The sequence below is a fragment of the Colobus angolensis genome, unplaced genomic scaffold (assembly GCF_000951035.1).
Source record: "Colobus angolensis palliatus isolate OR3802 unplaced genomic scaffold, Cang.pa_1.0 Scaffold312, whole genome shotgun sequence".
Classification (NCBI taxonomy): Eukaryota; Metazoa; Chordata; class Mammalia; order Primates; family Cercopithecidae; genus Colobus; species Colobus angolensis.
Window position 1 is genome coordinate 1,442,725 of NW_012116400.1, and position 25,977 is coordinate 1,468,701.

The window sequence follows — 25,977 nt, forward strand, 5'->3', positions numbered from 1 at the left end:
TACTATAATTCATTCAACTAACACTTTAAGCCCAACCATATTAAATTTTATTACAAAAAACCCACAAGAAATAAACTATTCAAAAATAAAAGCAGACATATTTACATAAATTTATTAGGATTCCATAAAATGTCATACTAAAGAGTCACTAAAAATTAGAAAAATGGATATATGCAGATTTGAAGTTAATTATAATACATATTTAAAAAACTGAAGTTCTGAATAGTATATGTTCCCATTTGTGTAGTATGCATATAAAACCATATTGTGTGTGACACACATTTCTATGTGTATATGAATATATATATATGTATAAATACACACTTACATCTATGTAATAAGGTTATACACAAAATTTTTAACATTGTTTTCCTTTTGCGAAAGGGAATAGGAATTTGGGATGGGGAAGAGGCAGACATACGTTTTACCATTTTGGGTGCTTACTATTTTTTTAAACGTTTGTTGTTCTTTTTATTTTTTATCATATACATGCATTTTTAAAAAAATTAACAGCATAATTAATACAATTTAAAATAAAAAATCATACTGGGAGAAGCTTCCACATAGGTGAAGTCATGGAAGCTTCCAAAATCGAACTCTGTCCACACATCCTACAAAAACTACACAGAATCATATAAAACAGATTGCAAACCTGACCAGGCATGGTGGCTCATGCCTGTAATCCTACAACTTTGGGAAACTGAGGCGGGAGGATCACTGGAGGTCAGGAGTTCGAGACCAACCTGGCCAAAATGGTGAAACTCCATCTCTAAAATACAAAAATGAGCTGGGTGTGATGGTGGCTCCCTGTAGTTCCAGCTACTCAGGAGGCTGAGGCAGAAGAATTACTTGAACCCAGGAGGCGGAGGTTGCAATGAGCTGAGACTATGCCACTGCACTCCAGCCTCAGTGACAGAGAGAGACTCAGTCTCAAAAATAAAAATAATAAAAAATAAACTATGCAAATATTATTCCTTCAGTAGAATCACAAAAGAGAAAAGAGGATACATTTCAAATTTCCTGTAAGTACAAAGAGAAATAATACTTTCTAGCAAAGCTATTTCTCAAGCTATAGCCACAAAGTCTTGGTGAAAAGCTGGCTATCTGGAAAGTCTGTATAGAAGAGAGAAGAGGGAAATAAGGATCACAAGATTGACCTGAAACCATCTACCAAAGAAGTACACCCTAATGGTAAAAATATTGACAAAGTTCCCTAGGATACCAGAGCATTTAAAAGTGTATGGGTTTTAAAATGGCAACCACTGCATGTGTAGCTCATGCCTGTGATTGCAGCTGTTACAGAGGCTGAGGCAGAAGACTGTTTTGAGACCAGTCTGGGCAACAGAGTGAGACCCCATCTCTAAAAAGGAAATAAACTAGAAGAAATAAAATGGCAACTTTAGAAAAAGCATCGCTTTGGCCAGGCATGGTGGCTCATGCCTGTAATCCCAGCACTTTGGGAGGCCTAGGCGGGTGGATCATGAGGTCAGGAGATCGAGATCATCCTGGCTAACACAGTGAAACCCTGTCTCTACTAAAAATACAAAAAATTAGCCAGGAGTGGTGGCATGTGCCTGTAGTCCCAGCTACTCAGGAGACTGAGGCAGGATAATCGTTTGAACCCAGGAGGTGGAGGTTGCAGTGAGCCGAGGTTGTGCCACTGCACACTGCACTCCAGCCTGGGCAACAGAGTGAGATTCCATCTCCAAATTAATTAATTAATTAATTCATTATAAAAGAAAAGAAAAGCATCACTTTTTGGGAAAAATTATAGTGTCCAAAGAGTCAATAAAAGAGGAAAAAGAGTGTGAAACTAAAAATATTTAAAGAATTATGGGCTGATATTTCCAAAATTTGACAAAAGACATAAATAAACCTTACAGTTTCAAGAAATTCAGCAATCCCAAAACAGGATAAAACCAAAGAAATCCACACCAGACACATTAAAGTTCAGCTTCTTAAAACTAAAGACAAGAACAACAAAAAATACTAGAAGTAGTGAGAGGTAAACAACTTGTATGGGTAGAACAATTCAAAAGACAGCAGATTTCTCATCAGAAATCACGGAGGCCAGAAGTATCTAACACATTTTTCAAGTGCTAAAAGAGAACTGTCAAACCAGAGTTGGATTAACAATATCCAACAAAAACACACTTCAAGAATGAAGTTGAAATCAAGTCATTGTCCAATGAAGGAAAATGAAGAAAACATTAAAACACTATATAATGTGCTTCTCCTCGCCACCCAAAACAGGTAACTCTGGATCCAACCAGTTTTCTTTTTTTTTTTTTCTCAGATGGAGTTTCACTCTTGTCACCCAGGCTGGAGTGCAGTGGTGCAATATCGGCTCACTGCAACCTCTGCCTCCCAGGTTCAAGCGATTCTCCTGCCTCAGCCTCCTGAGTAGCTGGGATTACAAGCATGTACCACCACGCCTGGCTAATTTTGTATTTTTACTAGAGAGGGTTTCTCCATGTTGGTCAGGGTCATCTCAAGCTCCCAACCTCAGGTGATCTGCCCACCTTGGCCTCCCAAGGTGCTGGGATTACAGGTGTGAGCCACAGCTTCCGGCGGTAACATCGTTTTGAAATAAGTCATTTGATATTGTTGGGTGTCTGTGTGTGGGGTTTCAGTTTTGTATTTTTTTTTTTATTCTAAGAATAGACTGCTCTGGATATTACATGAGTTCATTGAAAACTTAAACAAAATTATTTTCCTTTTACTTTTTTTGAAGCATAAATTTTTTGGTAGTAACACTTTGTGATTTGTCTCATAAACTTGCCACCTGACATGATTTACCATTGGTCCAAATGAGGTTGGGAAATTTAAATACAGGATTTAATAGACATGTATATAAATCAAAGTAATAAAAAGTTAAGTGTTAAATCAAATTGCCCATTTGGCATTATGTAGCTCTTTAATAGACGTTATTCACTGAATTGAACATTTTTAAAAATTGAATACTACCAAATGCCATATGCTGAAATTTACCTGTTCATTCTTCCTAAGTGAAAGTAAAAAACTAATCCTGTGGTGCTGCTGTAGTGAAATTATACTAGGATAAATTCATTTCAAGAAAGTAAATTCTATTTATAAGTCCTAGAGATCAAATAGACGTGAACTTTTGCATTTCTTTATTGTAAACTTTCAAGAAAATAATTTTGAAATCTGCTAGATGTAGAAGAGCTGTATCATGAAGCAATGACTTATCATCTTAATTCCTAGATATTTTAGTGGGATCCTCTATTTTTGTGGTTAGAGAATGAAGTAGGTTTTGTTTAAGCAGCTTGCATACCAGCAGTCGGGAAGAATGAGTAAAGTAAAAAATTAACTCTCAATAATATTAGTTGTTGTTATTTACACAGCAATTGCTTGTTTCAGTTCTCTTTTCATAGCTAAAGTATCAATACTGTAAATTAATTTCTTGTTGTATCCAAAAGGCTAATTTCACGGGCACAAAACAAGGTAAGTGCTTACTTAAAAGTATTACATGAGTTAATTGAAACTGAATCAACGAAACGTGAATTTTGGAGTCAGATTTTTGTCCTGGCTGTGACACTAGCTCTTAAGTCTAGGCATATTAGAACTTTGGTTACTTGATTTACTATATGAAAAGAATGTTACAGCATATACCTCGAAGTATTTTGTGAAGATTAGGCAAAATAATGTGCAAAAGTCCTAATCATAGAATTTAACATACAGTTAAATCTCCTTACATAGTTATTGCCTACTTAGGAATCCCATTGTTAAATATAATGTTTCTTGGTAATGCTGTGCACTTATGGTGAATTTTGTTCTTTTAAGCAGGAGAGAAGAATACTTAATTTAACATAAAGTACAATTTGCAGGACTTTGAGGATTACTTTGTTATTACAAAACTGGCAACAAGGTCCTCAAATTGAGGACAAATAGGCATAAGTACCCTTTTATTCTAAAGAAAACAGTCATCATTTGGGATTAAACCTTTCACGTCATCTCAGTATATAAAAGACGAAAGGAAAAGGTTAGAAGGATGTGTCTTAGAAGTCATTGGCAAAACCTCCTTAGGTCAGAGAGGCAATTCTATCCCTTCCAGTGGGAGGTGGAGGTGCTCTCCCCTCCCTGATATCCAGTCAAGAACAAAGCTAGAAGAAGAATCACTTGTAAAATACGGAGGTTCCTGCAAAAGGGATTTTTCTGTCACTCCCCAGGTGAAAGCCTGTTTAGGCAGTGGGCTTGCGGTTCTACCCTGAGTCTATCAAAGCAGAGGAAAAAGTAATTGAAGAGAACAAGGTTTAGAGACAGCCAGTGGTAGAGTACAAGTTCTCTCACCATTGGGCCTGCCAAGGATATAGGAGATTCTTGTAGGCCAAGTGGGCATGTGAAAAGTTGGCTGAGCTTGAGTCCCCTTGCTGGAATTTCCCAGAGGCCTCATGAGGCAAGAAGAAGAGCTGTGCTAGGTGGTAAGCCTGGACTTGATGTCTCCCATTATGGAACTAGACCTGGTCTACAACACCCCACAAAGTAGCGGTTACCAACCTTTTTGGTACCATGGACCAGTTTCATGGAAGACAATTTTTTCATGGACCTGGGGGCAGGGGGCAGAGTACAGTTTCAGGATGATTCAAGTGTATTACCGTTATTGTGCACTTTATTTCTATTATTATTACATTGTAATATATAATGGAATAATTATACAACTCACCATAATGTAGAAGCACTGGGAGCCCTGAGCTTGTTTTCCTGCAACTAGATGGTCCCATTTGGGGGTGATGGGAGACAGTGACAGATCATCAGGCATTAGATTCTCATAAGGAGCCTGCAACCTAGATCCCTCACATGCGTAGTTCATAATATGATTCATGCTCCTATAATAATCCAATGTTGCTGCAGGTCTGACAGGAGGCAGAGCTCAGGAAGTAATGGAAGTGATAGGGAATGGCTGTAAGTACAGATGAAGCTTTGCTCTTTTGCCTGTTGCTCACCTCCTGCTGTGTAACCCAGTTCCTAACAGGTCATGAACCAGTACAGGTCCATGGTCCAGGGGTTGAGTACCCCTGCCATAAAGAAGTCATACTTCTGTTTCAAAAGAGACCCAGAATTTCGATACCACATAGGGGTTAGCCTATGTGTCCATAAAAGCTGTGAAGAACTTCAAATGGTCCTTTCTTCTCTTTCTCCTCCCCTCCCCTCTTCACTCCATCCCTCTTCTCTCACACGCTCAGGAAAAGTGGAGGGGAGGTGAAAAGATGTAAGGGTGTTTCTGAAACAGACTTTGTTCCCGCTTCTTCTCAACTCCACCACTCCATTTCACTCCAATGTACTGGAGGATCGAGAAAACAAATTCTCCCCCAGTCCCCAGAGCCAAATGTCTAGCTAGGCATGAGAAAGGAGAATCTTTAGTTAAATTTCAGATTATAGTTTTCAATGGAACTAGACTGTCCTTCAATAACTGAAGTGACAAGGAAGTTAAAGATGCCTAAGACATCATTTAAGAGCTTGAAAAGAAATATTCAACAATCCAGGGTTAACAATTAATACTTGTATTTCTTGTTTATGCAATTCTGAGCTGACAGAGTCCAGTAAGCCAGTAACGCATTCAAATAATTCACTTTAAAAACAGCAGCTCCTCATTCTATAATCACATCATGAGTAGACCAAGGGATTTTTTGATGAGAGTATTTGGCTGATGATTCCCATAAGCACTTAGATAATATGAAGACCCAGAGAAAGTGAACTATCTTACAATCATTTTTCAGTGTTCTTACTTATCCCTGGACACCAGTGATTGTTCTGCACCAGTTCATTGAACAGCAGGCTTTTTTTTTTTTTCTTTTTTCAGATCCCTGTGTATAACAACATAGTTTTCAGACAGAATCCCATCAAACTAGTCTGGGAATCACATAAAGTGACTATATGTGTATGACAGTTGATTTCCATAGTAACCAAGGTCAAAGTAACAGAATATTCAGTGTTTTGTACTTCAAGGGCCCTGATATAATTTTTAAAACAGGGAATTGACAGCAAATTTAGAATTAACTTTCAATTATCTATAGCAATAAGGAACTGGAAAATGTACAGATGGCTTCAAATTGTATTGCCTCGACAAAACATTTTTTTTTTTTTTGAGACGGAGTCTCGCTCTATCGCCCAGGCTGGAGTGCAGTGGCCGGATCTCAGCTCACTGCAAGCTCCGCCTCCCGGGTTTACGCCATTCTCCTGCCTCAGCCTCCCGAGTAGCTGGGACTACACGTGCCCGCCACCTCGCCCAGCTAGTTTTTTGTATTTTTTAGTAGAGACGGGGTTTCACGGTGTTAGCCAAGATGGTCTCGATCTCCTGACCTTGTGATCCACCCGTCTCGGCCTCCCAAAGTGCTGGGATTACAGGCTTGAGCCACCGCGCCCAGCCCAAAACATTTGTTTAACAATTAACAAAAAGCAATCAATCCATTTAGGATTCAAATTTCTGTATTTCCCAACTGTCCTACTTCCAACCTTAGAAAATTCAAGAATTATTAAAATTATAAAAGAATTAATAAAATTATATCAAGCCACAGGATGATGAAGAAAGACATAAAATTGGTTAATCAAATTTATATTATAATGACATGCAAATTAGTGGGGGAAAATGAGTGAAAAAATCCCTTGGGTTCAGAATGGTATGTTTTCCCTAATGCTAGTGAAAAGGTAATTACCTGAATGAGAGGTGCTTTTGCTTCCCAGTTGGGTTTCTGACTGGCTGTGGCTGACTGGTGTGAGGTCTTGGCAACTTTGGATGGGAGAGTCCCTTCCTGCAGGGTCAGTGCCAGATGGCTTTTCAATATTTTTCATCTCCATTTCTTCATGATGGATCCAAAGATCAGGGGGTCGGAGGTCCTTCTGGCTGCCCTTCCTTTTGCCAGCACTGTGGGTGGCCCGTTTCCTATGGAACAAAGTTAGAAGGCAAATGTGAGAGCCTCTATTCAATGGCACGTCCTCTCTTTCATCAATCAATTCAAGTTAGAAGCAGGAAAGGAAACAAAAGGACTCTCAGAATGAGCCTTGTGAAACCCAGGAACTGGCAGACTTGTGTTGGCTGCCTTTCCTCTCCCCTGCCTGGAGCTTCATCACATTAAAAAGGATGCAGTGCTGAATCCCCAGGGCCTCAGCAGCCTGGCAGAGAGCTCCTTACTCCAGCTTCAGTGGCTGCAGATTCATGCAAAGGTGATATTGGGTTAGATGGAGCCATATGCCAATCTTTGAAGCTAGGCATAAGGTACCTGACGGCAACATCTGTTTAGGAGATAAATGAGGGAGTTGCTGTGAAAGGGCAAATGGAAATAAAAAGGCCAGAATTTATGCCAATAGCTAAGATGAGGGCTTAGAAGAAAGATTACACCTCAGCTGTACAATTTAATGTGCAACTGGGAAACTTGTTATTTGAAAACAAAAGGCTGCATGAGGACATTCTTAGGAGAATAAAACACTTTTGCCTTGGCATCACTGAGTGTCCAGATTCAAACACAGTGAGACACATCCTTTGAAAGGAGAACACAGTTTGGAAGAATATTTCACATGGTTCTTATTTGCTTCAATAAGGCTTTAACAACCATAAATATATTTTTTTGGGGTGATAATCTCTTCTTGAGGCTAGTGAGATTAAATATTCCCTGTGTGATAAATAAAGTAACACAATGTTCATGTTAGTCCTACAGCAGGAGGTCAGTAAATTATGATTTGCAAGCCAAATCTGCCCACAGCCTAGTTTGGTAAATAAAGTTTTATCGGAACATGGCCAAGTTCATTTATTTTTGCACTGCAATGAAAGAATTGAATAGTTGTGACAGATACTATATGACTCAAAAATCCTAAACAATGTATTATTTGGTCCTTTTCAGAAATAGTTTTTGACCCTTTTCCTCATTTTATAACTGTTAAATCTCTACTTGTAACTTCTATTTCTTTTAAAATAATAACACCTCCTGAAAGAAATAATGCAAACTGTTAAAATCTAGTTTTGACTGCAGACCAGAGAAGCATCTACTTCCCAACTCCTTAATTTTCAGTGAACAGTTTATTATAATAACTACCTTCCATGGTTGCTCAACGGTTCATACAAGCTACTCTCAGTGAAAACACCTGTAACCTTTGCAAAGTCATTGGAGCGGCTTTGGTTTTCCAATGATGAATAAGTAGCTTTGTAAATATTAGGTAATTAATAAATATTTGGTAGTTAATTTGTTGAATTTTCCCTGATATTCTTTTTTTTTTTTTTTTGTCTTTCTTGAAGTGTGCTGATGAGGATAGGAGATAAAGAACCCTAGACCTAGAATCTACTTTGTACTTTAGCAGAGAAAAAATAACACTACATGCACTTTGCTGATTTCCTAGTGGTAGCCTCACAATGTTTTAAAACAATGGTCTAAAATGACTATTTTCCTGTGCCTAAGATAATAACTCACTGCTAACCATTTATTCCCTGAATTCATTTCTGCATACTTCACTTGCCCACAGCAAACTGATCTGCAACTCACACACAGCTCCCTGTGTAATCTACTCCTGGTAACTTCATAGAAAATGTAGTGTCATTCTCAAACTTGGATGTTTTGCCCAGGAATCTCTCTTTCTAGAAGATCAAAATGCTAAATAACTTAACACCAGCATCTGTATGGCTGCACACAGAGAAGTGCCGGTTCCCAAATTCAGGAAAACATACTCAGGAAAAATACCTTATTTAACTCAATATTTAAATAACCTGGAATAAAGAAAGTAGTCAAGATAAAACTGAAACCAGCAATAAATTACAAATTCTTGCTTCCCCTTGCTTACACGCATGCCTTTTTCATTTATTCATTTATTTGCCCATTTCCATGACTTCAGTACCAACCAGCCCCAGATGGCTTCTGTTTTTAAAAGAGTTCCAAACCTGGCAGAACCTTTTTGTATGTTGTGATTCATAATCTCCACTGGGGAAGAAATTATAATTCCTCATAAAATGAATAGGCATTTTTCTGCTGGATTTTAATCAGATCAAGACCATTTCTAAGAAGCTGCTCACCCATCTAGCTGACTGTCAGTCAAGAAGCTAAAGATCTCTAAACAGACTTTATTTCCTTTTTGTATTTATTCTAACCATGACCATCTAACCACTTTTATTTCCTATCATATCTCTTATTAAAGGATAAATCTTTGGCCTTGGAGAGCCTCTCCTTCTTTTGTCCCTCCAACCTCTACCACAGCAGGTTTGTAATAAAACTAGCATGTGCTCATAATTAAATTGTCTGAAATTTGTCTTAAAAACTATAGGAACAGTGGTCACCTTGACCTTCTGCCCATCGGTTGGTTCTTGACACGATGCTGCTCGTTGCAGCCCACGGTTCCTGCGTCTCACCATTAGATTCTTCAAAATGTGTATTCAAATGCTCCTAGTGCAGTGGTTGCCAAAGTGGGGTCTCTAAACCAGAGGCATCAGCACTGCCACTGCCTGGGAACTTGTTAGAAATGCACATTCTCAGGCCCCACTGCAGAACCACTGAATCAGAAACTTGGTTGCAGGGAGCAGTATGTCTTTTAACACTCTCCAGGCGAATCTGTCTAAAATTTAATAAGCACCATCATAATGAATTACTTGGTTTTGTTTGTATTTTAAAGCTAGTTTTTCTATTTGACACAGAGTATTTCACATGTTTGGCCCCTCTGTAAATACCAAATATATCTTTTCCCTCAGGCACCAGTCATCTTTCTGCTTCTAAAATAGCCCTAGAATAGGAGGGTCTCCTTCTACCCCAGGTATCCTTGATAAAGGCAAAGCAAAGAACCCTCCCAGGCTCTCTGCTTTCTCCTTCTCACATCATGACAAAACTTTCACAGCATGGTCAGGTACCGCTGCTCTATTTTTTGTTTTGTTTATTTAATTTCTGCCCACTGTGCCTTCAAAATCCTACTTACTTACAAATGACTTATTCTTTAAGTTTCCTTTCCAGTCTCTCCTTAAGGACTGACATCTCAGGTCACTGTAATCTTAGAGTATCTAAATCATTTCCCTCATCTCTCTCTATACCACTCACCTTGGCATTGATCACTGTGTGTCTTATTGAGCTGTCCAGCTGCTCCCTTTGTGATAATTCAATTCCTTTGGTGATAGTGGAGCAAACTCTAACTTCTTCAACATCATCCATTGTTTTACAACACTTATTTATTTATTCAATCAATATTTATGGAAGATTTATGTGTCAAGAAATGTGCTAAGTACTACAAATGTAAAGATGGGGGGAGGCACTGAAAGCTTAAAAAATGATTTTAACATGGCATGGCTCCTGGGAATTTCTGCATTGTTAGAATGAGGAGCATGCACTGTGGCATGACAGGTTGTGTGCATGAAAAAGTAGAAGGGACCAAAACATAGGAGGCCTTGGCCCAAATAGATACATTTTTAATAATATCAAGAAGTCAATGGGAAATTGCAAAAAGATTTTTACCTTGAGAGTTAACATTAATTAGATTTGTTACTTTGTATGATGCAGATCCCATATAAAGCACACAATAATTACTTGAATTAAATAATAAGAACTGCTTTCAATTACTGACATGCAAGTATTTATCTGAAAGCTTCTTCTCTGGTTCTGTATTGGTTTACCCATTCCTTACTTTATACATAATCTAGTACTCTAAGGGGCGTTTTTTTCCTTTTCACTTTTAATTAGTATGTTGGGGAAGTGAATGAGTAAAAACCAACATTGATTGAGTGTCTATTTTATGCAAGACTGTGTCCATTCAAGTTCTAAAATCCAGCTATTTTCATACAGGTTATTTTGGCACATCATAATAAATTACTAAGTTCCCACTATGGACACAGGAATCGTCTACTAAAGTTGTTCACAATTTTATTAGGCAGATGAATAAAGAGTGCTATACTAATTCCAGTGGTTAAGACATGCCCATCATCTGATAGGGACTGAGGCAGGAACATTCTGCCCCACCAGGGGTTTGGGGAAGTCTTCAGGAAGGAAGGAGGCTTGAAGTGAGTGTGAATAAATAATTACAAGTTAATCAGAAAAAGATACATTAATAAGTATAAACATTTTTCTGCTTTCTTTCCAAATCTTTTTCAAAGGCTTCTAGACCCTAATTGTCCTTTTTGATTATTTTTATTCCACTAACTGCTATTAGAAACAAAACTAAAATCTTGTATTAGAAACCCAGGTCAAATTTCAGATACTCAAATATATCTCGGAAAAAATTCTGAGATGGAATGAAGATATACTGAAGTCCTAAGGCAGTTGATACTTCAAATATCTACAAGGTGAATATTGAAAACCAATTAAAATGTTGACAAGTGAAAAATCAGTGAAAGTGACCTATAGCACTTAGAATACTGTAGATTTCATTTAAGAGTTTAAACATTTCATCGTCAGTACTAAAAATAATTATTTTTGTCAAGATTTGAATGCATACTAATCTTTAAAACCTGCTATCTACATGTCAAGTCAAATAGAAGGCCCAGCCAGCCAGTGGTTCTAATGAGTACACCTTGTGTTTTATTTACATGTTTAAATTTAAAGCATTCACACATGACTGCAGATCACCTACCCAGGTAATTGCCTTAGAAATGTAATAACCAGGCCAGGTGTGGTGGCTCATGCCTGTAATCCCAGCACTTTGGGAGGCTGAGGTGGGCGGATCATGAGGTCAGGAGATCGAGCCTATCCTGGCTAACAAGGTGAAACCCCATCTGTACTAAAAATACAAAAATTAGCCGGGCGTGGTGGTGGGCACCTGTAGTCCCAGCTACTCGGGAGGCTGAGGCAGGAGAATGGCGTGAACCTGGGAGGTGGAGCTTGCAGTGGGCCAAGATTGCACCACTGCACTCCAGCCTGGGCAACAGAGCAAGACTCCATCTCAAAAAAAAAAAAGAAAAAAGAAAAAAGAAAAAGAAAAGAAATGTAATAACCATGCATTCTAGATCTCCTGGATTTGCTCAATTTAATATATTTTGTCTTTAGTATCTGCAGATAAATTCTAACTTATAACATGTGTTCCGTATGTTGGGCAAGAACATATTATTGCCTTATAAAAAGCAGAAAAACAGGGACAAAAATCAACTTAAATTTTGTTTCTTTTTTTCTATTTTGAGACAGATCTCACTCTGTCACCCAGGCCAGAGTACAGTGATGCAATCATGGCTCACTGCAGCCTCCACATCGCAGGCTTAAATGATCCTTCTACCTCAGCCTCCTGAGTATCTGGGACTACAGGTGAGCACCACTATATCTGGCTAATTTAAAATCTTTTTAGAGATAAGGTCTCACTATTTGGCCCAGGCTGGTCTCAAGCTCCTGGTCTCAAGCCAACCTCATGTCTTGGCCTCCCAAAAGGCTGGGGTTACAGGTGTTCCCAGCCTTAAGTTGTCATAAAATATAATTTTTCTGTATTAGATGTTATACGATAATCTCACTAATAGAAACTGTGGAAGGGGTCTCTTCAAAGTACAGTAGTAAAAAAGTTTAATAAATAACTGAAAAGAAATGCAAAATTATTTGTATTTCCTATTAATTTAAAGTTTAATGCTACCATGCGATTCTATAAATTAGAAGTATTGCATGGGAAATTTCTATGTTTTAAAAGTAGAAGATTGTTACCTGGCTCTGGACAATTCAACCAACCAACAAAAAAAGCTAAAGAGAATGATAAAAAGCATTTAGTCCAAATTATCATTATACTTAAAGAAATTGCCACCCAAGTATGAAGGGTCTTCATTTAGGTGATATAATTAGTTTATTTAAAGAAGCAGTAGACCCAGAACTAGAACTTGTGTACTACCTTTCATTAGCTATTTTATGTAATAAAAAGGAAATCCTACCCACCACTCTGAATCAACTGGATAGCCTAATTGTTAAATATATTTATTTTTTTAAAAAGTATCAGGTTTATTAAATGCATAGACACTTACCTGAATAAGATATTACTGAGAGTCCACATAACTTTTTCAATTCACTTGGATGTAATTCAAGTACCCCAACAAAACTCAAAGAAAAATTTATATTCTCTAGAACCCCAAAAGAGATATCGAAGTAGCTCATGAATGTGTTTTCTACTTCACTTTATTAATTATGTTAAAGTCCAGTTTTCTAAGAAATTTGGAGGGAATCTCATTTCTGTGTCAGATTGAAATTGATTTTGCTTTCACTTGCATTATCCAGTTTGTTCTGAAGGGCTCAATTGTGGTGATGTAGAGGAGTAGGGGTCCTCAATGGAACAAACAACAAAACTAAACTATAGTTCAGAAATAACTTGAAGGAAACATTTTATTTCTCTCTATGAAAATAACGCACACAAAGGGATGAAAAATGAATGCCAACGGATCTGCTACCAAAGAAAGATATGAAACAAAGTGCGAAACACAGGTAACTATTAAAAGACTTTCAGAGTGCAGTAAGGAAAAACCAAACTGACTGTAAAACTGTTTTTGGATTTTCAGTCATTAATAGAACCATTTATTCTTTAATTCAGTCCCTAATTTTAAAAACAAGTCATACCCAGGGCTCAGTGTCTCCTCTTTCCAAATAAAGCCCTGAAGCTTTTGCCAAAGTGCTTAGGGTGGGATTTAAGATGATTTGAGATTTATTCAACATGGCACCAAATCCCACTTTTGCACATTGAGAAGACTGGTGTTTTCTCTGTGGAGAAACAAAATATTTCCAGGAATCCAGTTCATCAGGTCAATCTAATGCTTGAACATTCTTCTCACAGAAATGACACAGGGGGAAAAAAAAAAAAGAAAAAAACAGATCAAAACCAAACCAACTCCAGATAGTTTAGTTACATTTGGCTAGTTTAGTGAATGCTTCAGTGTCTTGAAAGCAGTTATATGGTAGTCTGGGTGTGATTTCGGTGCCTCCTCCCCACCTTCTTTTATGTGAGTCCCTCCTAACTCTGCTTCAGAGACCTGCTGCCTTGATGTTCCACTGTTCCATGATTGCACAACCCCTTTCCTGAAAACGCAGTACCAACAGATTGTTCAATGCCTTATTCAATTAATTACTTTCCCCCCAGAGCCTTATTAACTGCCCGGCACTGTGGAAGCTCTGTGAGTGTGATTATGACTTCCCAGAATGCTCACACATGAGACTGGCCCAACCAAGCTCACTCTAGCAGGTTTCTTGCTTAGATACAATGGACCAGCACACCAGCTATCACCAGCTTCAAACTAGTCAAATCTCATAAATGCAGCTGGATAGAAAATGTGTCCTGCCATAGAAATAAATTAAATACAAAGTCTGCATCTACACCCCATGTTACTTTTTCGGTATGTATATTTTCCCCTGTTCTCTTTCTAAACACGTCACTTCAGAGTGCTGGAAGGTAAACTAGAGATCTACAAATGGAGTTACAGGACGTAAAGAAAGACAGTCAGAGAAAGAGAGAGAGAAAGTGAAAGTGTGAGCCATTAGCAAGAGAAGGGGGAACATTATTTGCTGGAGAATCTTTTCCAGCGAAGTGTAAAGTATACAGTTGTCAAACCAGTCACCTATGAACCCATACCTCAGGTTCTCAGAAGTAATGTCATGCCTGAGGCCAATGGAAAAACCTAAAACCAAAACCTAAAACTCATGGAAGAGCCTAAGATGGTCAACTCAATGAGAGAGTGTAGCTGAAAAAGACACATCAGGCTGAATTTTAAAAGGACTAGAAGGGCAAACAGGCACAGAATGACTGGGAGATTATTGCTGACTCCCAGCACTGGCTGGCACAGACTAACAGGCAGTTACAGGGTGTTGCTGCAAGGATATACGCTGAATAAAAACCACTTTTCCATTTTAAACTTTGTACTTTGATGCATCATTCTCTGCACGTGCTAAAACCTAAAGCTGCATAATATGAAAATGTTCTTAAACCCCTCAACACTTCTAATTTCTGACAACTAACCACAGAAAATAAATTTGAACCATTTTGAATCTCAGAACTCTCTCTTCTTTCTTAACTACTGCCTCCAAACTAAGCACCCACAGGATTGTAACTGTACAGAGTTTGGCATTCTATGTTTAGTCATCTATCCACCAAGCATTGATTAACTGCCTACAGAGCTCCCTGTAAAAAGTGGTCAATAAATGCACACAGAGAAACGTATTTCTCAAATCTTGTGTACGTGATTTCAGAGAAGGCCAGAAACAGGGGCATGGTGGAGTCTATTCTCTAGGTGTTACCTAAGGGACACCTGCCCTCACTTGAAAATGAGAAGTGGGGGCCGGGCGCGGTGGCTCAAGCCTGTAATCCCAGCACTTTGGGAGGCCGAGACGGGCGGATCACGAGGTCAGGAGATCGAGACCATCCTGGCTAACACAGTGAAACCCCGTCTCTACTAAAAAAATACAAAAACTAGCCGGGTGAGGTGGCGGGCGCCTGTAGTCCCAGCTACTCGGGAGGCTGAGGCAGGAGAATGGCGTAAACCCGGGAGGCGGAGCTTGCAGTGAGCTGAGATCAGGCCACTGCACTCCAGTCCGGTCGACAGAGCGAGACTCTGCCTCAAAAAAAAAAAAAAAAAAAAAAAAAAAAAAAAAAAGAAAATGAGAAGTGGTCAGAGAAGTAAAAGCAAACAGAAATATAAGTGGGTCCCAGATGGATTTTGTTTGTTATCATATCTGCAAGTCAAGTCTAGCCCTCACTCACTTAATGATAGGCTTGGAATAGACAAAAAGGCAAGGTTTTGCCAGGGTCAGGAAATAAGGACATGGGGTGAATTATGAAAGAACACAGGAAGAGGGCCGTCAAAAATATAACCCCAAAAGACGATGACTTCTTTCCTCTTGGGAACCAGCTGTTACCTACTTTCTCTGCTGGGCTGAAGAGCGTCGGGTGCAAATCACAGCCACGATGACCACTGCCAGCACTGTGATGACACCAACGGTGACCACGATGATCACAAGCAGGTTGCTGTTCTTCTGAGGAGTGACGCTGCCGTGTGGAGGGTGCATCTGTCCAATTGGCGGCTCTGGGAAAGGACAGGAAAATGGAGTTCAGGTTTAGGAGGATGTGGCAGAAATGTTTATCAAGCTCTCTTAGGATGTACAAAGTTCCTAATGTTCTGGGCTTTTCTGAACTTAAGGGTGGTGATGGGAGTTTGAGGGAAGCAATGGAAAGATGAGAGGAAACACTTACACTATTTACACAAGATAAATGAAAACCTATGTCTGTACAAAAAATCTTATACACAAACGTTCATAGTAGCACTGTTCAGAATGGCCAAAAGTGGAAACAAGCTAAATATCTATGGACTGACAAATGAATAAACAAATTTGGTGTATATATATATATGTGTGCGCACATGTGTGTATGTATGTGTGTGTATATATATACACACACATGTATATATACATGTACTATATATATGTGTGTGTGTATATATATGTGTATATATCCCTATGATACAATATTACCCAGGCATAAAAAGAAATGAGCACTAATACCTGCTATAATATGGATTAACTATGGAAACACTGTGCTAAGTGAAAGAAGCCAGACACAAAAGGACATATATGATTCTATTTACATGAAATATCCAAAATAGGCAAATGCAGAAAGACAGAAAGTAGATCGGTGTTTTCCAGTGGATGGAGAGAGGGGTGAATGGGGAGGGATAGCTAACAGATACAGGTCATACTTTTGGGATGATGACAATGTTCAGGAACTAAACAGCAGTGATGGTGGCCCAAGCTTATGAATACACTGAACACTGATGAATTGTACATTTTCAAAGCATGAATTTATGGTACATGAGATAACATCTCAATAAAAATAAGATTAAGCTTTCCTGTTGAGTGAAAGGTAGGGAGAGGAGGAGAGATGATACTTTGTACCATAAGAATTCCTGAGTGACAAGAACCAGAGAGGCTATGGTATATGAGGAAACACTATTTATTTGATGTTGTAAAAGATAAACTGCTTGATACCAATCACTCACAATTTACCACCATTCCTTTGAAGATGCCATCTATAAAGCAATTTAATTTTCAACCTGTCAAAAGTGTATGAATCCCACTTAAAAGCAGCCAATGGGTTCAAGAGTGCCACAAAGTCCTAATACAAATGTTTTCCTGTATTGCATCATACCACGTGGCAGAAATTAAGCAGGTGGAAAATAACAGAATAATAAAACATCTGTGATGAGTTCCTTGCCTAAATAAGAATGGCTAATGACCCTTGATATAGCTTTCTTAAGTCCTCAGTCAATGATAGATCAATTAGAAATACTCTGTTCTATGTCATGTTTGTCATTACAAGTTATACATTTCTTAAAAATTAAATATTAGGTTATATTATTTACAAATAATTTAGAAAGCATCAAAAAGCAAGGAGTTTGTATGCTTTCCTATACCTAAATTTGATTATTTTTCTTTAATAACCTATATTAATTTTCTAAACCCATTGAGCAAAATATTTATACCTTCTGAACCTCAGTGCCTCAATCTGTATAAACAATATAATATTTATTGTGTGCAGTTACTGAGAGAATTAGAGAAAATACATACAAAACAACCATCTCAGCACCTAATACAGAGGAAGTGCTTATAATAAAATTACATGACTAAAGCAGTAAATAAAATGTTGCCTAAATTTATAATCTACAACAGCATTTGAGATACTTACGGTGTAGACTTCCGGTATGTAGAGGTTTTTTTTTTTTGAGACAGAGTCTTGCTCTATCACCCAGACTTGAGTGCAGTGGCACAATCTTGGCTCATGGCAACCTCTGCCTCCTGGGTTCAAGCGATTCTCTTGCCTCAGCCTCCCAAGTAGCTGGGATTATAGGCATGTGCTACCATGCCAGGCTGGCTAATTTTTGTATTTTTAGCAGAGACGGGTTTTGCCATGTTGACCAGGCTGGTCTCAAATGCCTGACTTCAGATGATCCACCCGTCTCAGCCTCCCAAAGTGCTGGGATTGCAGGTGTGAGCCACCGTGTTTTTAGGAATAATATTGATGTGGTTTGGTTGTGTCACTACCTAAATCTCATCTTATAGTTCTCATAATCCCCATGTGTCCCAGAAGGGACCCAGTGGGAGCTAATTTAATCATGGGGGTGGTTACCTGCATGCTGGTCTCGTGATAGTGAGTTCTCACAAGATCTGATGGTTTTATAAGGTGCTTTTCGTCCTTTTGCTCAGCATTTTTCCTTACTGTCCTTCCCCATGTGAGGAAGGATGTGTTTGCTTCCACTTCTACCATGATTGTAAGTTTCCTGAAGCATCCCAAGTCATGCTGAACTGTGGGTCAATTAAACCTCTTTCCTTTATAAATTACCCACTCTCAGCTACATCTTTATTACAGCATAAGAACGTACTAATGCAAATACTCATTGTGATAGCTAAATTAACCTATTCTCACAAGTTAATATAATAACCCAGTACTTGCCTCAAAATTGCAATGTGTTTTGACAAGTTGCCTAAGAATCATTGCTTTTGTAAAAAAAAAAAAAAGTCATCAAAACTTAAATAAATTGTAGCTGATTCATTATTATTGGAAACAGAAGTACTTCTGATATAAGTTGAATCTTAGAGAAAAAAACTCATCAAACATTTTTAAATAATAGCACTTTCTGTTAAAAAAATTATGATTACAAATGAAAGAAATAGGATTTCCTTGAAGTAATTTTTACACTTACCATAAAAGAATGAAGCACGAAATGAAAGGTCAAAACTCCCTTTTTTTCAGTTTTACTTATTATTTAAAAAGTTATTTTACAGTAGTATCTCATTATGCCCTTTTTGTACTTAATAAGTTAATAGATTGGAATAAATTAACCTTTTATGTGAGAACTTACAAGGAAGATAGAGATCTAAGATTTTTATAAGCATGACTGAAATTTAACAATTCACTGTTTCTGACAAACTTAGCTTGAATTGTACATAACAGTACCTCTTGTCAACATTTTTAAAAGCATGGTAAACTGAAATTACTCAAATTTCTACTCCTATTTCTTTCTTTTCACTCTAGAAGACAACATGTTCCAAGTCAAAAAAAGTAACTCTGAATTCTGCTGAGAACCAGTGAGATTATATTGATCTCATTTGCCTGGGAGAGCGGGGTTCATGAGGACTCCCATTACAAATCTTTGATTGCAGGCCTTTATGACTTCCTCATAAAAATTCCCATCAGTTTAAAATTTGGTATTTAAGGTCTTTCATTAATCATCCAATCTGAAAACAAAGGCTGAATAATCAGATTACCTGACATCAAGCGGGCAATTACAAGTCAAGTGCAATGGTGTCTTTAGTTGCAGTCAATTCTTGTTATTTGCAGGAGTTTATTTATCTTGTTATTTGCAGTGTTCTATAAAGTTGCCACAAATGCTAATTAGCGAATACTGAATGATTACTGCTAGAGGAAACACAAGGTTAGCTTCCTGTGAGCCTCTGATCACACTGATTTATCAACCAATTAATATATACTTTGTTTTTTGTGTGTTTCTGTTTAAATACATCTTATTTAATATATAATGTTGATTCATTAATACTGAAACATCCAAAAGCACTATAACTAATGTTTGAACAAAGCTTTTCAAAATTTGTAGAGAGAACATATTTTCTCCGTGAGTCACATCACACCTTTATTGTGTTTAGGAACTTAGAAATCACTTCAGCACTCCATTTTGGGGCCATTTTAAACAGTGAAGTCACCAACAAAAAGAAAAAATAATGGAAAAATTGGCATAAACATACCATAAAAGGGGCACTTTCTTATAGTATGAGGGCTGAAACAAGAAGACAGAGTGTACATTTTTTCTGTCTTAGGTGGTCACATGAGCATTGGGCAACCCAAAATGTTTGCAGCTCTGCACACATCCATGAATGGCCATGAAAGCACTGTGATAATGGATTTGGGGGTTACAAATAAATTTTAGCATACAGGTAAACTCACAATTTCAGATTCTGCAAATAATGAGGATCTATATCTTAATACATCAAAAGACTGCTACAAATTAGAAACAAATTTTAGAGCTCCCAAACCTAGATTAGTGCAGTTAGGAGATCTGGGAGGGAGCCTGGCTCCAGAAGGGGCAAGTGACATTGCCCCCTTTCCGGCTTCAGTGGGGAAGCTACATGAAGTCATTCAAAGACTTGTAAACATCCCAGAGGGCACTGTGATGATTTAATGAGATAATGGTTGCACCACAGTGACCACAAGCCCTGTCACAAAGTTGGCACTCGTTAGACATTATGATGTGGCTCAATGAATTTTTTTTTTCCTTTTTTAGAAACAGAGTCTCACTCTGTGACTACTGTTGGAGTGCAGTAGCACAATCATAGCTCACTGTGGCCTTGAACTCTTAGGCTCAAGCAATTCTCCCACCTCATTTTCCCTAGTAGCTAGGACTACAGGTGCATGCCACCACTCCAGGATAATTTTTATTTATTTATTTATTTTTTTGGTAGAAACAGGGTCTTCCAGTCCTCCTGCCTTGGCCTGCCAAATTGCTGTGATTACAGGAATGAACCACCAGGTCCACCCAATGTATTTTATCCTATGCAATGTTCCCAGCTGAAAGGAAAAAAAAACTTGTATCCTAACATATCTGTCTCTGCTGTTAGCATAATAGTATGGGTATCCAGTGTTTGAGTACTCAAGACCTAGATGTGTTCCATTAAAATTAGTAAGAAAGGAGTCAAATTTTCTACAATCCCATGGGCATTCCATTTATTTTTTAATTTCTTGATGTTTGATTATGGTAAAATGTTTCAGCCTTTTCCTTCTAAATTTAATAAAGCAAATACATATATTTTATAAAGACAGTAAATATTAAAAAAATTGGTTTATTAACTTTTGTTTTTATAAAGTTTTATAGACTGTCAAAAATGTTTTGTATTTCTTATATTTTGCTCTCATAAACACTCTGCAGCAAGCTCACTGATAGACCAAAGTTCTGAGTACTTAACTATCATTGAAAGGAAAGTTAGATATTGACTCTAGGATCCCTGGCTCCTACTTTAAGGACCTGATCCCCTTGGCACAATGGCTGTAATGGCTGTGCCCCAATAGCTACATAATATCAATAGGCAGGTAAACAATGTGAACATAAGAATGACAAGTTCACTTTTGAGGAAGGAAAGAGGCCCAATGAAAGTGTATAGTTGGGGGTTGAACTTCAGTCCTACAATTGCAGTTTACCCTGATAATGGCTTTATAATTATTAGAACACTTTGAGCTCTACATGCATCATATTAATTTTATAGGCATTTGAATTTGAACCAAAGTTCATATGGCCTTGATCATTTCAAAGTATTTCCCCCTAAAATAAGATGCTGTAATCAATCAACTGGAAGACAATTTACAGATAATTCAGCCCATTGTTCCCTAAAATAAGATATTTATCAGCGTCATGGGGGTATAGTTCCTTGAACAACTAACTTTCAGAATATATTTATTTTTAAAAAATATTTGGATTTTTAATATACTGGTGTGAACTGTTAATTGCCAGGAGGGTTGGGGCAGGGATGGTAGAAAACAGATTCAATTATTCCATAAATATATATTGAAGATCCAGTTAGATGTTGGAGATACAATGTTGTAACCAAAAGAAGCATGATTATGGATCTCATGGAACTTGCAGTTTACTAGAAAAGGTAGATGTTCAGCAAATCATGAGGGAAATAAATATAGGCATACCGCAGAAATACTGTGGGTTTAGTTCCACACACTGCAATAAAGCAAATATCATGCTTAAACAAGTTGCACTAATTTTTTGGTTTTCCAGTGCATATAAAAGTTGTGCTTACACTATACGTCTATTAACTGTGTAACAGCATTACATCTAAAAAATGGCACAACTTAATTTAAAAATACTTCATTTCTAAAAAATGCTGCTGAACCTTAAGTGAGTCACAGAACTTTTGCTGATGGAGGCTCCTGCCTTTATGTTGATGGCTGCTGAGTGATGAGGCTGGGAATTGCTGAAGGTGGGGTGTCTGTGGCAATCTTTTTTCTTTTTCTTTTTTTTTTTTTTTGAGACAGACTCTTGCTCTGTCGCCCAGGCTGGGGTGCAGTGGTGTAATCTCAGCTTCTTGCAATCTCCGCATCCTGAGTTCAAGAGATTCTCTTGCCTCAGGTGCCTTTGTGTTGTATTTTCAGTATAGATGGTGTTTCACCATGTTGGACAGGCTGGTCTTGAGCTCCTGATCTCAAATGTCTATCCAACTTGGCTTCCCAAAGTGCTGGGATTACAGGCATAAGCCACCATGCCCGGCCTGTGGCAATCTCTTAAAATAAGAAAACAATAAAGTTTGCTGCATCGATTGACCCTTCCTTTCATGACATATTTCTCCATAGCATGGGATGTATTTGATAGCATTTTACCCATAGTAGAAATTATTTTATAATTGGAGTCAATTTTCTCAAACCCTGCTACTGCTTTATCAATGAAGTTTACGTAATATTGCAAATCTTTCATTGTCACTTCAAAAATGTTCACAACATCTTCCTAGGAGTAGATTTCATCTCAATGAATCACTTTATTTGCTCCTCCATAGGAAACAACTCCTCATCTCTTAAAACTTTATCATGACATTGCAGTAGTTCAGTCACTTCTTCAAGGCTCCTCTTATCACTCTGGTTCTCTTGCTATTTCGATCAGAGTTACTTCCTCCACTGAAGTCGTGAGCCTCTCAAAACCATCTGTAAGGTTTGGAATCTACTTCTTCCAAATTCCTGTTAGTGTTAATATTTTGACTCTTTCCCATGAATCACAAATGTTCTTAATGGCATCTAGAGTGGTGAATCCTTTCCAAAACATTTTTAATTTACTTTGCCCAGATCCATCAGAGGAAATCACACTTTATGGCAACTGGAAGACATATCTATGAAATATCTTTCTTAAATAGTAAGACTTGAAAATCAGCATGACTCATTGATTCATGGGCTGAAGAATGGATGTTGTGTTAGCAGGCATGAAAACAGCATTAATCTCTTATACATTTCCATCAGACCTCTTGGGTGACTAGGAGAATTGTCAACATGCTGTAATATTTTGAAAGGAATCTTTTTTTCTAAGCAATAGGTCTCAACAGTGGGCTTAAAATGTTTAGTAAATCATGCTGTAAATAGATGTGTAGTTATCTAGACTTTGTTGTACCATTTATAGAGCACAGGCAGAGTAGATTTAGCATAATTCTTAAGGGTCCTAGGATTTTCAGAATAGTAAATAAACATTGGTTTCAACTTGAAATCCAGCTGCACTATCCCCTGACGAGAGAGTCAGCCTGTCCTTTGAAACTTTGAAGCCAGCTATTGACCTCTCTCTATGAAAGTCCTAAATGGCATCTGCTTCCAATATATGGTTATTTTGCCTGCATTGAAAATCTCTTATTTAGTGCAGCTGCCTTCATCAATTATCTTAGCTAGATCTTCTGGATAACCTGCTACAGCTTCTATATCAATACTTGCTGTTGCACTTTGCACTTTTATGTTATAGAGATAGCTTCTGTTCTTAAACCTCATGAATCAACTTCTGCCAGCTTCCAACTCTTCTTCTGCAGCTTCTCACCTCCATAAATCTTCACAGAATTGAAGAGACTTAGGGCCTTGCTCTGGATAAAGCTTTGGCTGAAGGGAATGTTGTCGCTGGTTTTATCTTTTATACAGACCACAAAAACTTTCTCCATGTCAGCAATAAGGCTGTTTTGCTTTCTTATCATTCATGTGTTCACTGGAATAGCAATTTGAATTTCCTTCAAGAACTTTTCCTTGGTATTTACAACTTGGTTTGGCATAAGAGGTCTAGCTCTCAGCCTATCTTGACTTTTGATATGTCTTCATCACTAAGCCTAATCATTTCCAGCTTTTAAATTTTAAAGTAAGAGACATGGGACTCTTCCTTCCACCTGGAACTTAGAAGCCTTGTAGGGTTATTAATTGGCCTAATTTTAACAGTGTTGTGCTCAGAGAATAGAGAAGCCCCAAAAGGGGGAGAGAGACAGGGTAGTGGCTGGTTGGTGGGGCAGTTGGAACACTCAACAATGTATCAGTGAAGATCACTGTCTTATATGGGTGCAGTTTGTGGTGCCCCAAGGCAATTACAATAGTAACATCAAAGATCACTGATCACAGATCATCATGGCAGATATAGTAATAATTTAAAACTTTGAAATATTAGAAAAATTACCAAAGTGTCACATAGAGACATGAAGTGAGCACATGCTGTTGGAAAAATGTTGCCAATCATCTTGCATGATGCAGGGTTAGCACAAACCTTCAATTTGGAAAAACTGCTTATCTGTGAAGCACAATCATGTGAAGCACAATAAAAGGAGGGATGCTTATATAAAATTACAATTATAACTAGTGCTAAAAAGAAAAGTAGACAGGTTCATGTAGAGAGTTATAACAATGAGAATATATGGCTGGTGGTGGGGGCTCATGAAAGGACTCATTATGAAAGCAACAGGCTGAAGCATGAGTTATTGCTAACCACCAGCTCCTATTCCTTTAAACAGAACTGAGAGCAGGCTATGTGCCTGGAAAACAGTCAGAAAAAGGGATAACGACATAAGAGGAGGCTGGACAGAGAAACAGGACCCAGTTATACTGAGTCTTGTAGATTACATTTAGTTATCCTAAATGCAATCACAGACCCTCTAACAGGTTTCAGCAAGCCAGAAACAGATGTGATTTGTTTTAAGAAGACCACTCTGGCTGCTGTGTGGAGAGCGGTCAGTGGTGGAAGCATGGAGATCAGCTAAGAGGTCACTGAAGTTCTCTAAATGAAAGATGATGATAGCTTGAACTGAGACAGTGGTAATTACAATCAGGCAAAGTGGCCAGTTACGCAATATAGTTTGAAAGCAAATGAGCACAACACCGGTTGGGTATGGCGGAGGAAAGAATGAGAGAATCAAGTTCAGGCCTAAGTAGTAGTCCTCATGTCTGAGACGAGGGAAAGGGTGAAAGGAAAGGCTCAACAAGAGAGGAGCAAAAGTTCAATCTTGAATATGTCAGGGTGAAGATCTCATGATAATCATTAAAGAAACAGCCAGAACATTGACCTCTCTCTGCATTAGTGATATACATTTGGGAGTTGGCACATGGATGGAATTTCGATCTATGGGAAAGGATGAGACCACCAAAATCAAGAGGTTAAAACTGAGCAGGGAAGCACTGTCAAGGCTAAAACCTCTACTTTTCAAACAGAAGACAAAGGCCTGGCAAAAGGGCAGGGAGGTGCCACACCACTTCCCTGATGCTTATTTGACAATGAGACACTTTATTTATTGATTGATTGATTTTCTCAGAGCTTCTCAAGAGGACCCACGTACCCTGGAGCAACCTATAGGGTATGCTAATCTAGCTCAGTGGTTTCCAACTGGGAAGATTCCGTCTCTGCCAAGGGGAGATTTGGCAATGTCTACAGACATTTTGGATTGTTACAACATGGGGGAGAGGAAATATTACTGGCATCTAGTGTGTAAAGGCCAGAGATGCTGCTAAACATCCTGAACAGGACATGTGCCCACAACAAAGAAAAATCCAATCTTATATGTTAATGCTGGTGAGCTTCAGAAGTACTGCTCTAGCTTAACACTTTCTACGTCCAGATGAAAATTGAGATCCAGAGTTTAAGTGACTTGCTTTGTCACACAGCTCTAAGCTCTACAAAGTCAGGTCTAGAATCTGGGGTTAGACTAGGACTTTTAAAAATCCTTTGGGATAAAGATAATGGGCGGATGATAGGTGAGCTGTCTCTTGTAATCACTGAACTAGAACCTAGGACCTCAGATTGCTCTAGTTATCTTTTCTTTTCATCTGGAAAAAGGCTGTAAAATTTTATTTCCGTATCTTTTCTTTTGCATTAAGATTTCTGCTGAGTATAGTGTTGGGTGTCTTCTAATAGTTACCAACCTTATAATGATCATTTTATAGAAATGTGGAAAGAGTTTTATGTATAATTTATTTACATTGGTTAAAATGTTATTGAATTCTGAAAAAAAAAAACAGGTTTCCAAAAATAAAGAGCAAACGGCTTCCTTTTTTTCT

The 25,977-nt window shown here is 38.0% G+C and overlaps 1 protein-coding gene across 1 annotated transcript in view; it reads right to left on the bottom strand.

The window, feature by feature from the left end:
• Positions 1-25,977, bottom strand: part of DCC (DCC netrin 1 receptor) — a 1,279,089-nt gene that overhangs the window by 87,110 nt on the left and 1,166,002 nt on the right. The window contains exons 23-24 of the mRNA XM_011950993.1: positions 15,784-15,946; positions 6,675-6,901 (exon numbers count right to left, since the gene is read on the bottom strand). Coding sequence (XP_011806383.1) covers positions 6,675-6,901; positions 15,784-15,946 — 390 coding nt within the window. The remainder of the gene's footprint in view (positions 1-6,674; positions 6,902-15,783; positions 15,947-25,977) is intronic.